This window comes from Dipodomys merriami, unplaced genomic scaffold, assembly GCF_024711535.1.
Source record: "Dipodomys merriami isolate MVZ:Mamm:240054 unplaced genomic scaffold, mDipMer1.0.p SCAF_120, whole genome shotgun sequence".
In the NCBI taxonomy this organism is placed as follows: domain Eukaryota; kingdom Metazoa; phylum Chordata; class Mammalia; order Rodentia; family Heteromyidae; genus Dipodomys; species Dipodomys merriami.
The window spans coordinates 733,646-749,523 of record NW_027202494.1 but is presented as its reverse complement, the minus strand read 5'-3'; the positions used below and the strand labels follow the sequence as shown (position 1 = coordinate 749,523).

General features: G+C 65.6%; 1 protein-coding gene and 1 long non-coding RNA gene across 2 annotated transcripts in view; one reads left to right on the top strand and one right to left on the bottom strand.

Annotated features, from left to right (window-relative positions):
• Nucleotides 1–3,937, bottom strand: part of LOC138823516 (uncharacterized) — a 28,667-nt gene extending 24,730 nt beyond the window's left edge. The window contains exon 1 of the long non-coding RNA XR_011370845.1: nt 3,754–3,937. This is a non-coding gene — a long non-coding RNA (uncharacterized lncRNA). The remainder of the gene's footprint in view (nt 1–3,753) is intronic.
• An 8,307-nt stretch (nt 3,938–12,244) lies between these two features.
• Nucleotides 12,245–15,522, top strand: LOC138823515 (forkhead box protein F1). The gene is made up of 2 exons (XM_070016883.1): nt 12,245–13,228; nt 14,066–15,522. Exons 1-2 carry the CDS (start codon nt 12,250–12,252, stop codon nt 14,227–14,229), a joined length of 1,143 nt encoding a protein of 380 aa, XP_069872984.1. The 5' UTR covers nt 12,245–12,249; the 3' UTR covers nt 14,230–15,522.
• Nucleotides 15,523–15,878: the final 356 nt, after the last annotated feature.

Here is a 15,878-nt window from a genome sequence, read left to right as displayed (position 1 = left end):
AGGAAAGAGGGAAGGAAGGAGGGAAGGAAGGAAGGAAGGAAGGAAGGAAGGAAGGAAGGAAGGAAGGAAGGAGGGAAGGAAGGAAGGAAGGAAGGAAGGAAGGAAGGAAGGAAGGTAGGTAGGCAGGCAGGCAGGCAGGCAAAACCAAACAGGCCAGCCCCCCATTTCTCTGGTGGGGGTGCCATGCTGGACAAGCAGAGGATAGCACCCCAGGTGGGTTGGGGTGTCCCCAGGCGGGTGGGGCAGGGTCTGCCGGCTGTGCTGGGGGGTGTGGCCGTGTCAGCTGTCCTGTGGGATGGGGCTAAGGCTCTCGGGCTCCCAGGAGCCCTGGGCAGGGTCAGGTCTGAGGCAGCCCTCGACCGCTGGCCAGAACAACTGGAATGAGGGGTACCCCGTTTCCTTTCAGCACAGGGTGGCCACGCGGGGCCTTGCCTGCGGTGGGGCCCCCCTGAAAACCTCGGGCAGGCATCCAGCCCGGGACTCCCTCGACGTTTATCCAAATATTTGCAGCTTGTGGGTCACCGGCCACTTCCGCAAGGCAATGTCTGGGGGTGTTCCCACCCACACAACCCCGACTCCCTCCAGAGCACTGCCACGCCAGAATGGGCACCGCCGGGGCATCTGGAAGCTTCTAGTTCCAGCTGTGGCCACCTGCTGCCCGGGGGAGGCCTGGGCTCCCGGGGAGTCTCAGCTGGCCCGGCCGGGCTGGCTCACGTGGTGTGGGCAGACAGAAACCGGGCCTACATGAGGCACCGACGCTGCGGGAGGGGTGACGTGACAAGGGCCCCAGCTCCAGCAACCCCACGCCGATTAGAGGGAGGGAAGGGCTGGCCATCAAACCCAGAGCCCAGATGGCCAGCCGAGGCTCTACCTCCGGGAGGCCAGGACCTTCCTCCCTGAGCTGCTCCCTGACCTGGTCTGACTTCATCCTCCTCCAGCTTTCCTGTACACCCACCCCAGGCAGCCAGGGGTGCGGCCCCTCCCGGCCCAGGCTCCTCAGGCCAAACCCCATCCAGGGCAGTGCTGCCCCGGGAGGCCTCGGCTAGATTCGCACCTGGTGCCTGGCCGTTGTTGGGGTGCAGGCAGAGCAGGACAGGGCCTGGAGACGAGGCTGGTCCTGCTGGGGCCGCCTGGAAAACGCAGCCTGTACTTAGTTCTCCGTGGTAAATAACAGCTCTGGTTTCTGCTAAAAGGATTCATTCCCGGAGCACGATCATTTTCATTCCCGCTCTCTGCAACCCCTATTTTACGGCTAAATATACGCCTTAATGAGCCGCCGGCCTGATAGCGTCGTCACAGGGAGATGTGACCTGGAGTTTAATTACAGGATGGGGAAGATGGCGGGACGCGCACGGGGGCCAGGGGGGCGCGCAAGGGGCTGACATCTGGCATCCGCTGGTCCCAGGGAAAGTGCCCAGGCCGGCGAGGGCCACGCCCATGCCCGGGGAGGTGAGCGAGGGCAGGGGGCGCCCTCGGGCCGAGCCTGGAGCCCCCACCCCAGGTTAGGGTGGGTAACGCCCAACACAGGTCCCGATGCCCCTCCAGCAGCAGGCTGAGTACCGGCGTGCACACCCCCTGCTCCCCCAGTCCCTCCCAGACCCCACACCTGCTGAAGGGTTTTTGTAGATGGGGGGGGCCCCCCCGCGGGGCCCAGGCCCTGGCTTCGGCCACTGGGGCAGGGGAGGGGAATGGATTCTGCAGGACTCTCTCTCCCTCCTGGGGCTTCTCTAAGGATGCCAGGAACTCGGCCTGAGAGGGCCTTGGTTGGGGCTTGAAGGGTGGGAGCGGCCTAAGGCTCGGGGCTGCCGCTGTACACCTGGCTCTGCACCTCCTGTCTAGAGACCTGTGGCTGTCCCAACAATTCCACAGACCTCATCATCAGGCCACAGTGCCTCTGCTCCCTTGGGGGAGCCCCGCCCCCACCAGCAGCTTCTCTACCTGGAACTCAAGATAAATCACCCCAAGGGCCAGGGAGGGGGAGGGGCGGGACTAGTATGGGGCCCAGCGACCACCTTCTCCTCTTCCTCCCCCTCTCCTTTTCCCCCCTCTCCTTTCCCCCTCCTTTTCCTTCTTTTCCCCTCTCTTCTCTTCCCCTCTCCTCTCCTCCCCCTCTCCCCTCCTCTCCTCTCTTTCCCCTTCTCCCGTCTTCCCTCCTCTCCTCCCCCTCTCCCCTCCTCTCCTCTCCTCCCCCTCTCCCCTCCTCTCCCCTCCTCTCCTTTCTTGCCCCCTCTCCTCTCTCCCCTGCTTTGCATCTGGTTGGTTTCTTCAGCCCCGGTGATTCAGGCCTTCAGGGCTGACATCCGGCTGCCAGGTCCGCGGGCAGGAGGAAGCAGAGAGGAGGGGCCTGCCCGGGTGTCCCCTCGGCTGGGCAGCTTCCCTCTGCCCCTCACCCCCACACCTGAGTCTGGAAAGGGACCTTGACTCCTTTGGAAGGAAGCTGGCCTCTGGCAGCCGGCCGGGCTCAGGTCCAGGCAACACCTTTCCTACCCAGCCTCCCTCCTCCCTCCTCCCTCCTCCCTCGGGCTCGGCCGGCCCGGCCTCCGCCAGCCTCCAGCAGGCGCCGGAATCCACCCGCTGGGCGCAGTTTGCTCCCGCTTGGCTTTTCCTACCCCTGAGCCTCATTTAGCTGAGGAAGGGCTGGGTAGCTCCTTCCTTCCCACTGGGAGGGCAGGGCGGAAAGAAGAGGAAAGGCTTTCTTGGGATAGGGGACGCCGGTGCTGATGGGGAGCCCAGCTACTTCTGCTGGGCGGCGGGGGGGGGGGGGTCCGGGCTGGGAAACAAACCTAGAGACCCTGTTTAATGATACTGCAGCATAAAAAGACAGGACTTCCGCCCCGGGGAGCGTGGGGTTCGCCGCCCCAGGCTCCGGGCCACTTTAGAAACTGCGCTGAGATCTGTTTTTCTCGTGCACAAACCTGGTCACCCCGGCGAGGCCTGGGGGGGGAGAGCTGCCGGCCTTCCCGGGTTGGGGGGGTGATTGCGGTCAGAGCCGGGGCTGGGGAGGGGGTTAAAGAGTGGGGTTCGGTACGGTTCTCCCAGCCGGCAGGAAGGGGTTCTGGTAAAAGCCCCGGGGTGGGCGGGCGCGCGCCCTTTGATTGCACGCGGACCCCGCCGCGCGCTCCCGCCGGCTGTTTGTAATTCCATCCTTTTCATTAACATAAACACCACTTGAACAAAAATATACACGGCCACCTACTTCGCCGGGAAAGGTCCCTGCGCCCCGCCCCCTGCCAGGCCCGGGCACCTGGTCCGCCGGGGCCTGGTCGGCTTTGCAGCCCTGGGCTACCCCGGGGCGGGCGCACCCCACAGACCAGCCGTCACCCGGGTGGGCGGCCTCGGAGCCCCCGAGGACGAGGACGCGCCGAGTTGTCACCACACACTCACAGTGAAGCCGCCCAGATAAAGCGCACAGGCCTCCCGACCTGCCCGCCCGCCCGCAGCTTCCAGCTCTCCCTCTGAAGGGGCGGGAAAAGGGTCTGGGCGGGGGAGAGTGACCCGGGACCCCAGCCTGGACCCTGGCCTGGACATAGGGCGGCCCTCCCCACGGGGCACAGCCCCAGACACCCCAGGCCCTTGGGTCTTCAAGTCTGTCCGCACGTGTGGGCCTGCGCCCGTGGGAATTGAACGCCGGTGGTGCCCTGCGTTTAAGGGGCACCGGCACGCGGTCCGGGATCCCGCGTTTGGGGGATCCGCAGGCTGTCGGGGCCTGGCATGGGGGCCGCTCACACCGGAGCCCCCGCCCTGGTCACCCACCTGTGCAGGGGAGATGCGTCCCTCGGAGTCCTCTGGCCAGCAAGCCCGCCTGGCCTCCGCACCCGACGGCATCCCGCATCCTCTCACTCTGGTCGAGGGGGGAAGGCTGGAACGACCTTTCTCCCGCAGCGGCTCCGGGGGCGGGGGGGGGGGGTAGCAGAGGGAACGTTCCGGAAGCACCCCTTGGCGGCGGGATCTCGGGTTCTGGTGTGGAGCCGCGGCCCCAGGGCTCTAGGTCGCACCCCGAGGTGAGTGCAGAGCCGAACGCGGCGTCCGGGTGGGGAGATGCGGGGCTTGGTCTCCCCAAGGCCGGCACCAGCCTGCTGCCCGGCGGAAGGCAGCCTGAGTCCACCCCGACGCCCGCACGGCCGAGCCCAGCGGGCAGGAAACGGGAGAGGAGACTGGCGGGAAGGGGCACCAACGCGCTTCCCTGGGCACCGGAGCCTGCGTGTGGCTCCAGCGCCCCGCGCCCGGCCCCCTCCCCCGGCCGCTAGCGTAAAATAAACACCGCGTCCGCCCAGCCAGCACCCGGCCCCATCATTAGCCCAAACCACGCTTAAAAAGAACCGCTGGTCTCCTTCCACAGCGGCAGCAGCGCGCCGGGTGCGGGACCCCCGCGGGACCCCGCAGGCCCACACCGCCTCTGCCCTGCACGCGCACACGCGCTTTCCGCTCGCCCAGTGCCGGCCGCACCGCCTCGGCCGAACTCAGCTCTCCACGGCGCTTTTCTGGGAAATGACAGAAAGAATGTTCCAGTCAGAGTTGAGAAAGCAGAGTGAGTCTGGGCTGGTTCGAAAGGAGCCTGGGGCAGGTGGCCAGAGCAGAAAATGCCCGGACGGAGGGACAGAGGGAGAAAACGCGGGGTGGGGGGAGGCAAAGGGGGAGTCGGCACTTGTCTGCTCCCACAAGAGAGCCCGTTTGCCTGCTAATTAAGTTAGTTTTCGCGGTGAATTTAATGGGACTCAGCCCAATTTGGAGGAGCGCGGGGAGCCGAGGGGCGGGTGGAACTCACACCCGGACCTTTCCAGAGAGAACGGAGGCGGGGAGAGGTGGGCTGGACACGGGGAGCCTAAGAAAACACACCCAGCACCGTTTGTGCGTTCTTTAAAAACCAGCCGACCCTGCCCACCTCCCCTGCGGGGAACAGAACTGGGTAAAGCGCACGCTTTGCCGAGAAGCACTGCGGGCTCACACACAGTCCAAGCGCACGGAAGAACTCGTTTTCAGAACGAATCGGTGTCCGAGCTCTTGTCAGAAGGTGAAGAGAGGATCTGCCTCTTTAAGAACTGGAAACTCGGGATAACCTTATGCTTTAATGTCTACTGGAATTTTTTTTTTAATTTCAGGGTAGAAAACTGGTGAGCACTGAATGCAAAGCCAAAGCCCACCCTGGGCCGGGGCAGAGGCGTGCACGCTGAACTGGAAGGGGCTCTGCTGCCAGGGCCTGTGGGCGGCAGGGCCTGGCTGGTCCGCTCTGCTCCCCAAGGAATTCCGCCCAGGAGTTTTTCTCTGGGGGGGGGAGCAGAGGGAGGGCAGCCCCAGGGGTCTTTTTGGCTCAGCACCCATCCCAGGCGTTGAAAACAAACTTGGTAAAGAAAGATTCCCTGACACCCGCGAGATGAGATCGGCCGTGCTCGTGATGGCCCGAGCCTCCTCTCCCGAGCCTCCTCTCTCTCCCGCGCCTCCTCTGGACCTGGAGGCCAGGAGCAGAGCTGGCAGCGCACGCCTCCCTGCTCTTTTGGGAGAGGGTGCCGAGCAGACCACGGCCGAAGGCCACTTTTTTATTATTAAGTGTGCAGAGCTGGGAGGTAGGAACCCTGCCTTAGTCAACAGCGTTGGAAGGCGTCTTCGCCGGCATCGCTCGCTCCCGTAGCTCAAGGTGGGGCTTCCACAGGGTCCCATGGCATTGCCTTAAAAGCGACTCTGCATTTATTAGACCTTTCCCATTAGCCCGGTCGGTGCCATGAAAATGGGTTTGTAGCAATTCTCTAAATACTAGCCACATTCGTACATAGCAGGTGTGTAACGATCTCTAATGATAAAGCTATCCGGCCCCCAGACTTCACGGCAGCCTAGATGCAAAGGAGGAACGGGGTTCAGAGAGGTCAGGCAGCCGCACAGAAAGCACACAGCTGGAAGGTAGAGAGCCAGCTCTCCTGGGCACCCCATCAGGGTTTATGGGGAGCCCTGGAAGCTTCTGCCCACGGCTCAGCCCCAATGGGCAGGGTCCACTGTGCCCACACAAATCCACCCAGTTCTGGGGGGGCCCTAGCAGACCCCTCTGAGCCTGCGCTCTTCTCCAGAGCCGTGGCAGAAAAGCGACCGTGCTCCATGCCACCAAAGGCCCACCACCGATTTCCACCCACTGCCTCTTCTGCCGTAGCGGCCAAGCAGCCACCCAGACCCTGCGCCCCCTGGGCCTCTGCACCTGGGACCGTCAACCCCAGCCGGCCACGGCTGACTCCTCTGACCTCCGCACCACCCACCAGGGGCCTCACCCTGATCTTGTCTGGAAGTTGAGAAAAATGAGGCGCGGAGGCCCTGAACTCCAAGTTCCTAAACGCACGTGGCCACGTTTGTGCACTTAACAATTGTGACACGGTTTGAATCTACGCTTGAGCCCCCTCCTGCTCCGTTCAAGTCTGGTGTTTGTCCCCCCACCACCACCCGTTGGCCCTGTGGGTGGACAGATACCCGCCTGCAAGCATCTGCCCAAGATTCAAACGTTGCAGCTAGGCCCAGGGCAGGAATGTACTCTTCTCCTCTGGGGACCCTCCCCCCCCACACACACACAGGCTGGGTGCTAAATCAGAGTGAAGGCACTCCCAAACCCCTTCTTACCAAGGCCTACCCGCAGCTCATCCTGGGAACCATCCACCCCGTGAGCTCTGCCTGCCTGGCCTTCACCCCCATCTCTGCCAGTCTCCTGTGGCCCCACTCCCTCCCCCCAACTTCTACAGGCCCCCTCAGTTCTGGTATGGAACCCTCCTCGGGCCCCCGTCTCCCCGTCTCCACTCCAAATGCACCCACGGGCTCCCAGACCGCAGATCCAGGAGTCACCTCACCCACAGTCCCCACCGCACAAAAGCAGGCTGGTCTATCCCCATCCAAGCTCCAATCCCGGGACACCGGGGAGCTGGGGCCTCAACCCCGCTGGGGCGAAAGGCCGAAGGGCAGCCTGGGGGTGGGGAGGAGTTTCCTCCCCCGGCCGCTGAACCCCCTCCGCCTCAGGGCCCTTCCCCGCGCGCCTGACCCCTGCTTTCAGTGCCCTGGCGGTGCTGATCACATGCACGGGCGACACCCACGGAGGCCAGCCGGCACCCGCGTGCGCACCGCAGGGTTCTGGGGACCAGTGACGCGGCTGCTTTTGATTAGGAAACAAATCCAGACAAGCTCCCCTTTCACTCCTGCACACCGGACACATTTCTTGGGGTCCCCCTCCGTCTTTGCCCTCAGTTCTCAGCTGCACACGTGCCTTGGGGTACAGCTTGCTCTTGCTCTGAAAAAAACCTACCTGCTCCCTTAAATTTAATTATATTTGAAACCCATTCGTTTCCCTCTCCTCTCCCATCGTCTCCCCCTCCTCCCCTCCCTTCCTCTGAACAGCACCAGGACAGAAGCAAGTTCTGGAAGCCCTACACACACACACACACACACACACACACACACACACACACACACACACACACACACACACACACACACACACACACACACACACACACGAAGCCCCGGCCTCGGGGCGCAGGGGGACGCAGCCCAGGGCCAGGAGGTCCCAGGCTGGGGAGCCGCAAGCCCTGCTCCCGCCAGCAAACGCCCCGAACTCTCACAGGGAAGAGAGCTGGAAATTCCTGGGTTGCTATGTTGTCAAATATTTCACTGAAGAGCGTCATGGAAAATGCGTGCGTTTAGGTAAAAGGGCCAAGAGGAACGGGGTGAGCTCATCCTTCTTTCTCTCCTTCTGTCTCTCCTTGCTCTTTCTCCATCTCCCCCCTCCCTCCCTCCCTCCCTCCCTCCTTCCTTCCTTCCTTCCTTCCCACCTTCCCTCTCTCCCTTCCTCCTTTCCTGCTTTGTCTGTTGAACCAAACTAGGAACCTCTTGCTGACACAGATCCCCCCAGAGAGAAACTACCCTTGTTGCAGCTGCACCCCAAACTCTTGCTGGGCGAGGCAGAGGGGGGCTGCCTCCCCTGCCCCTTCCACTCCCACTCACTCTGTTGGTGTTTGGTGGACAGTGACAGTGACGGTACAAGTAGATCAGTTCCCCCAAATGTCAGAGCCCAGCACGGGCCTCCCCCGGGGCCTCGGGGCCCCTCCCCAGGAGAGCCCTCATCCTGGTAGGTAGGGAATTTGGCTGCAGGCCCATGAAGAGCAGAAAACAAGAGTCCTCACATGCCTCCTCGCCCAGGCACCGCCACCACTGTCTCCCATTGCTACAGAACACGGTGTGGTGCGGGTGTGAGCTGGTGAGCTCCTGGATCTCATGGGGAGGGGGTCAGGCGGGCCCAGTGACTGTCCAGCTGTGAGCTCTGTACATGTTAGAACGCAGCCCCCCCCATGCTGCCCTGGGAGTTGGGGGGCAGGAGCGTCTGCACCTGGAGGATCTCCTCATGAACCTCCGTGCTGAGTGAGCCCTGCCGCCCGGCTGTGACATCAGCACCTATGGCATCAACTGTAGCTGCCTTCAGAAGTGCCAGGCCCTGAACCCCCAGAGAACACACACATGTGCATCGTGCCACCGCGTCCGTTTCCTGCAACACCCCGCAACGGTGGGGGGCGGCCTGCACACACCCCAGGACCCAGCGTCGGCCACGCACATGCATCTCCTCATGTGCTCTGTGCAGGAAGACTCACTCACTCCAACAGTGACAGACACAGCAGGTTATACTGTTCCAGTCTTCAAATCTTTGTTGCACGGTGAGCCACCCCACACTGGAACATGGCCACAAGTGTTTGCACGCCTTCACACCCGCCACCCGCATTCCACCTCTGCCCCCAGCAACCGTGGAAGGGTAGGAGGTCCCAGTCAAGGTAACTTCCAATAGGGGCGCACAGCACCCTACCTCCCAGGAACCCTACCTTCTCTGCTGTCATCCTGCATACACAAGAGCTGAATTTGCACCCTGAATGTCTTCTCCCCACCCCGCCCTCGTGCCCCTGCAGGGTCTTCCTGCCCTTCCCGCCCCACACCCTCTTCCCCGCCCCTGGCACCCCTGCGGGTCTGGCTGGGCTGCCCTACCTAGAGGCCACGCTTGGACCTCACCCTGCAGGGGGCTCAGGGGAGGGGCAGGGGGGTGCGGCTGCCCTCGCGGTGGGTGGCCGGCTGCCCCCCCCCGCCCCCACCCGGCACAGCCCCGGCTGGATCTGGTTCCCTGCTCGGGTTACTGCGCTCGAGGCCTTCGGCTTCACTTAAGCAATTAGCCAGTAAAAGTGCCTTGTCCTGGGGAGCAGAGGCGGCCCGGGCGGGTCTGCTTTCACGAGCCCCTCCCCAGCTTGGGGATTCCTGGGGCGCACAGTTGATTTGGGATGGGGTGGGTGGGGGGTCGTTAGGAGCTGTAAGCCACGAGTGGAGAGCTGCGCACGGGCCGGCCCCCGTGATTCTCCCACTGTCCGTCCGTGCTTCTGGCTGGGGGGGGGGCGAGTGGGGGTCGGACCCTCCCCCTCAGCCCAGGAGACGGTGCCCACATCACCCCATTTTGTTTGGATGAAGAAACGAAGGCACGGGCAATTTAAACAGCACCCCAAAGTGAGGGGGTGCAGAGCCCGTCAGAGGGAAACTGCAGGGAAGCAGCTCTGCCCTGCCTCCAGAGGCCCTCACCCCTGCACCCACGCCGCCGCCCACCCTGGAGGATAGGGGCCGCTGCCCACTCTGGGGGACGGAGTACCCCTTAAGCACACCTGCAAAGACGGGGGGTAGAGTGACCCCGCGGGGGCTTCTGAGGCACATGCTGGGCGGCGTCACGCACAGAGAGGTGTGGGCTGTGGAGAGGGCCCTGGAGAGGTCGGGGGCACCCTGGAAGGTGTGCATCGTGCACGGGGGAACTTCACGCAGATGTGGGTGCCTGGCGGGTGGGGTCGGCCGGGCCGCGGCCGGGGCGAGGTGGTCACCCGGGCGGCTTGTAGAGTGAGCAGACCTGCTGCACGCTGGGCCACCAGCACTTGACAGGTCTCTGACTGTCCCTGGGCTGGTGGTTTTCCGGGTCATTCTAACGACTGATTTTCCAGAGAGTCTCTGGCCCCCGAGCCCAGGAGGCCGGCGCTGAGGCACCTGTCCTGGAAGGAACGTGCGGCTAATCCAGCATTCCCCCCGCCCCGTTCTCAGGAGGGGGGACCCCAATCTGAAAGATGCACCGTTAAGGAGGCCCTCACAGGGTGCCTTGGGGGCCAGGGCGCGCTTTCTGGACTCGTGGAGAGCTCTCCTGGCTGCAGCTTTTCCCAAAATTGGGGAATGAGCGGGGGGGGGGGGGGGGGGGAGCTCATTCCTTCCTTCTCCCGGGGCCTGGCTCCCCTCACATCCCCGCCCCCCCAGGCCTAAGGAATACACAGAAGACAAATGGAACCCTGGCTCCACTGCCCCTGCCCAGCAAGGCCAGGGAGCCCTGAGATCCCTCACCCCAAGACCTAGGGTGCCGCATCGGGGTCTATGAAGCAGGAAGGGCGGCAACGCAGACCTCAGGGAGAGGGGCACGGCCCCCACGGCCGCAGCCCCCCCCAGCTTCGTGGATGATAAGTCCACTTGGCCTCGGAGGAACCTGGGGGGAGGGCTGGGCAGAAGGGGGAGTTCTACCTCACCTTTGGGGGCCGGCGGGTGTAGGCACTTCTCCGAACTCCCCCTCGACTGCGGGGCGCCCGGGGTCTGGGGGAGACGCGTGTGCAGGCGGGCAGCACCTCGCAGCGGTGGGGGCGCGGGCGGCTGCGGGGCGGGGAGGCCGGGCGCCCCGCGGCGGGCCCGACTCTGAGGACGTGGACAGCAGGTGGGCTGCGTGACCGGGCGGGGGTTCGCCCGCGCCCGTCCTCTCCCCCGGCCGCGCTCCGCGGACCCTGCTGCGACCCGGCTCCGCCCGAGGAGGCGGCAGCGCGGGGCCACCTCCCCCGGCCACCCGGCTCTCACACGGACGTGCCAGGCGCCCGCGAGGCGACGGGGCGCGGGGAGCCGCGGGGCCGGGGGCTTTGAAGCGCCGCAGGCCCCGGCTCCGGCCGGGACGCCGCTGCCCGGCGTCGGCGCCGACCCGCAGAGGACCCGGGCCGCCCCCCAGCCCGCCTCCGCCGCGGGGCACCGGTGGGGAGGGCGCCCCCCCCCGCCTCGCGCCCAGCGAGGGACCCGCACTCACCTGGTCCGCGCGCGCTGCGTGGCGCCCGGCCTCGGCGCGGCGAGGGCGGCCGGGGAGGGCGCGTCCGCGCGAGCCGCCCTCCGCCCTCCGCCGCCCGGCTCCCCGGCCCCGGCTCCCGGGCCCCGCTCCCGCCCGCGCCCTCAGCTTCCCGGAACGGGGCCGGCGCGCGGCGCCGCAGGCCGAGCCCGCGGAGGCTCCGGGCCAACCCCCCCCCCCCCCAGCCCTCTATTATGATCACTGAAGAACCCTCCAGAACGTGTTTACTCCGAGCCGCGTAAACTTCCTGCCCGGGCCCGGCCACCGCTCAGGAAGCCGGGACTTGTGCTTGGAAGGGCCGGGGCCCGGGCGCCCCGAGCGGGGGCGCGGGGGGAGGGTCGCCACGCGTGACCTCGGACGGGGGGGTCGGGCTGACCCCGCGGGGCGGGCGCGCACGTGCGGGGCCGCGGGGCGCGTGGGCACCGCGCGCGGGTGCCGGGCGCGGACCGGGCCCGCGGGGCGCAGGCGCGGGCGGGCGGGCGGGCGCGCGTCCGTTACCCGGGGACCCCGCGGCTCCGCCGGGCGCGGAGCCCCGCGCTTTCGTTTTCCGCCCGCGTCCGGCGAGTCGCCGCGCGCCGCCGTGCGGCCCGGGCCGGTGCCTGCCGGGAGCCGCGGCTGGAGGCGGCCGCGGCGCGGGCCGTGCGCGTCGGGCAAGGCCGGGGGTGGCCGGCGCGTTTCCGGGGCCGGGGCCGAGCCGCGGGCGGAGGGCGCGCGCTCGCTCGCTCGCCCGGCTGGAGGCGGCGCGGGCGGGGAGGGCGCGCGGGGCGGAGCGGGGCGGGCGGCGGGGCCCCGGCGCTGCTCCCGGCCGGGGGGGGGGGGGCGCACGGCCGCGGGCCCGGGAGGCGGCGCCTGGGCGCGCGGCCCTGCGCCAGGCTGCTCCCCGGGAGGGAGGGCGGGGAGGCGGGGGGGACGGGAGGAGGGGACGGGGCGGGGGGGGGGGTGGGCCGCGGCTCCCGGGGAGGGCGGGCCGGGCCGGGCGGCCGCGCTGACGGCAGAGGCGCGGGCCGGGCGCGCGCCCCCTCCCCCGCCCCTCCCCGCCCCCTCCCCTTCCTCCTCCTCCTCCTCCTCCTCCCGGGCCCGCGGCGGCGCAGAGCAGCGGCGGCAGCGGCGGCGGCGGGAGCAGCCACCCGATGTCCTCGGCGCCCGACAAGCAGCAGCCTCCGCACGGCGGCGGCGGGGGCGGCGGCGGCGGCGCGGCGGCCATGGACCCCGCGGCGTCCGGCCCGGCCAAGGCCAAGAAGACCAACGCGGGCATCCGGCGGCCCGAGAAGCCGCCGTACTCGTACATCGCGCTCATCGTCATGGCCATCCAGAGCTCGCCCAGCAAGCGCCTGACGCTCAGCGAGATCTACCAGTTCCTGCAGAGCCGCTTCCCCTTCTTCCGCGGCGCCTACCAGGGCTGGAAGAACTCGGTGCGCCACAACCTCTCGCTCAACGAGTGCTTCATCAAGCTGCCCAAGGGGCTCGGGCGCCCGGGCAAGGGCCACTACTGGACCATCGACCCGGCCAGCGAGTTCATGTTCGAGGAAGGCTCGTTCCGCCGGCGCCCGCGCGGCTTCCGGAGAAAGTGCCAGGCGCTCAAGCCCATGTACAGCATGGTGAACGGGCTGGCCTTCAACCACCTCCCGGACACCTACGGCTTCCAGGGCGCGCCCGGAGGCCTCTCCTGCCCGCCCAACAGCCTGGCGCTGGACGGCGGCCTGGGCATGATGAACGGCCACTTGCCCGGCAACGTGGACGGCATGGCCCTGCCCGGCCACTCCGTGCCCCACCTGCCCTCCAACGGTGGCCACTCCTACATGGGCGGCTGCGGGGCCTCGGCGGCGGCCGGCGACTACCCGCACCACGACGCGTCGGTGCCCGCCTCGCCCCTGCTGCCCGCACCCGCCGGCGGGGTCATGGAGCCCCATGCCGTCTACTCGGGCTCGGCCGCGGCCTGGCCGCCCGCCGCCTCTGCCGCCCTCAACAGCGGCTCCTCCTACATCAAGCAGCAGCCCCTGTCCCCCTGCAACCCCCCGGCCAACCCCCTGCCCGGCAGCCTCTCCACGCACTCCCTGGACCAGCCCTACCTGCACCAGAACAGCCACAACGCCCCGGCCGACCTCCAAGGTGAGAGGGGAGGCCGGGCCTTGGGGCGGAGGCCGGGCCTCAGCAGGGAGGCCGGCTCTGTGACCGCCCGCGGATGACCGGGGACCACTGAGCCCAGCTCGGCTTCTGGGGCTCAGGCTCCGTGGGAGGGCTAGCTAGACACCCGCTACCAGGGGCCCCTGGGTCCCGCTTCCATACCTCTGGGGGATGAGGGCATTTGAGACGCCCCAGTGCTCCCCTCCGTTCCAGCCCTGCTCTGTGGGGCGCCCTCAGCCTGACCAGGTAGGCCCCGTTCTCATCGAAGTGTCTCTGGGGTCCCCAAAGTGTCCTCACTCCTCAGAAAGGTCCCTATGTAGAGTCAGGGGACCCCAGCCCAGGACAGCAGGCTCAGGGTCCCCCAGCTCAGCCAACTGGAGGAGTTAGGCCTGCGCTAGCGAGCGGCCAGCCGGGCCTCGCGGGTCCAGCCTGGCCGCGGTGGCCGGCGCTGGGTGGTGAGAGGCAGGCTGCGGCCGTCCAGACCCGAGCGGGGTCCCGGTGCAGGCTCCGGGGACGCTTTGTTTTTCAAGACCCAGGTTTCCCGGTCTGCAGACACCCCAGCCCCTGGGAAGGAAGAGAGGTGGCCTGCCCTGGCCGCCATGGCCTTCTGGGCCTCGTTGGGGAAGGACGGGGCGGGGGGCGGGTGGGGTACAGGCTGTCCGGGCTGGCAGGGTGGGAGACTGAGGAGCTGGGGCCGCGCGGGGCCCAGCGCAGCAGCTGCCGCCCGGCGGTGGGAAGGGCGGGACGGGGCTCATGGAGGGGGTGGTCGGGCACCCTGGGGGCCAGCGCGGCGGCCGGCTCAGCCCGCGTCCCTCCCCGCAGGCATCCCCCGCTACCACTCGCAGTCGCCCAGCATGTGTGACCGCAAGGAGTTCGTGTTCTCCTTCAACGCCATGGCGTCGTCCTCCGTGCACGCCGCCGCCGGCGGGGGCTCCTACTACCACCAGCAGGTCACCTACCAGGACATCAAGCCCTGCGTGATGTAGGCGCGGCCGGCGCCCGGACGCCGCCAGAAGGACACTCTGCGTCCTCGAGGTATAACGCGGGACGGACCGGCCTGCCGGCGGCAGACCCCCGCCCCGCGCCGGGAAGGAGCCCGAGCCCCGCCGCAGCCGCGCCGCCCTCCTCCCCGCGGCTGACAAACCCCAAAATGCTGACGCTGGGGCCTGCTCCTCCTTTCGATCTGGTGGGATCTGGCGGGACCCGGCGGTGGCGGCGGCGGCGGCAGTGACGGCGGCGGGCAGTTGCTCCCGGGGAAGAAAGCCTTCCATGGGGACCGGAGCCCGCCCGGCCCCTGCCCGGCGCCCGCCCCGGCCCCGCGGCTATGGTGAGGGCAGATCGGCGGAAGAAATGGAAACAAGCGATCAAATGCTTATCCTTACCAAATACTTTCATTCTTCGGTTGAGTATTTATCTTTGTACCTTTTTTGGGGGGTGAGGGGTGTCTCCTGTCTCCCTTTAGAGCCGTCCTGTGCTGGGCGCGGGAGGAGGGCGCAAAGCCCACCCCTCCCCACCCCACAAGTGTCCACCGGTTGCCGCAAGTGGATGGGGCACCCATTACTTGCTTTTTGGAAGCCACCGTTCGTCTTGAAAAGGAAAATAGGAGTCCAGAAATGAGCGGCTGGCCAGCCCGAACCCCCCAGGCCGCCCGCCCGCCCTCCTTTCTCCTTCCTTCTCTTCAGGGTGTTTTGTTTCGAATTTCATTTTGACGTTTTCCGGGTGTTTTTCTCTCTCCCTGTCTCTCCTGTTCGCTTTCTGGTTGGAGAAGGAGGCAGCGCGCGGGGAAGGGCGGGAGGCCGCGGCGGCGGGCAGCGTGGCGTAGGATGGTTAAGGCACTTTCTAAACTCTAGCGAGGCTCATGGTGTTATTTATTCTCCTTTTCCTCCCTAACACAGACGCTCCGTTATCAGTATTAATGGTGTAACATTGTTGGCAATATTTGCCGTGTAGTTTTTTTTAGATATTCCTTGTAAATTTGAAACAAAGACCGATCCATGTAAAAACAAATTTCCATATGTTTTATATAAATATATATATTATATGAAGGACTATCCCCTCCTTTTTTTTTTTTTTTACTATTTTTGCTGCAGGAGTGCGGCGTTGTGACACATTTTTAATTCCCTTGTGCACTGTATAAAACGACAATTTGAGGATGTTTTGCCTTTTGTGTATTTTTTCCTAAAAAAAGAACAAAAATAAAAATGTATAACATTTGTACATGGCCTTTAAAACTGTATCAAGTAGAAATAAAATCAAAGGACTATCGTATTAGGGGTGAAGTTGCAGGATTTCTCCAGTCTCACAGATGCAGAGGGTTCTTAAACATTTAAATCTGAGCAACTCTCTTTTTCTTCCCTCTCTGTCCTTCCCCCCCACGTCCTTCTTTCCTTCCTTCTTCTTTTTACTCTTTTCCCATTCCACGTTGAAGTAAAACCTGGATGAGTATTTTTTTTGGGGGGGAGAGCTTCTGCTTATTAAGAAAAGCCCGCTGTCCCTCTAAATGTCATTTGTCCTTTAAAGGAATTATCCGACATTTAAAGAAAACTTGCAGTCCCTTCCTCCCGGCCTGGGGAAGCCAGACCCTCTGTATCCACGCGCAGATGCGTGTGTGTCTCGGGGATAGACTTGCGTACCA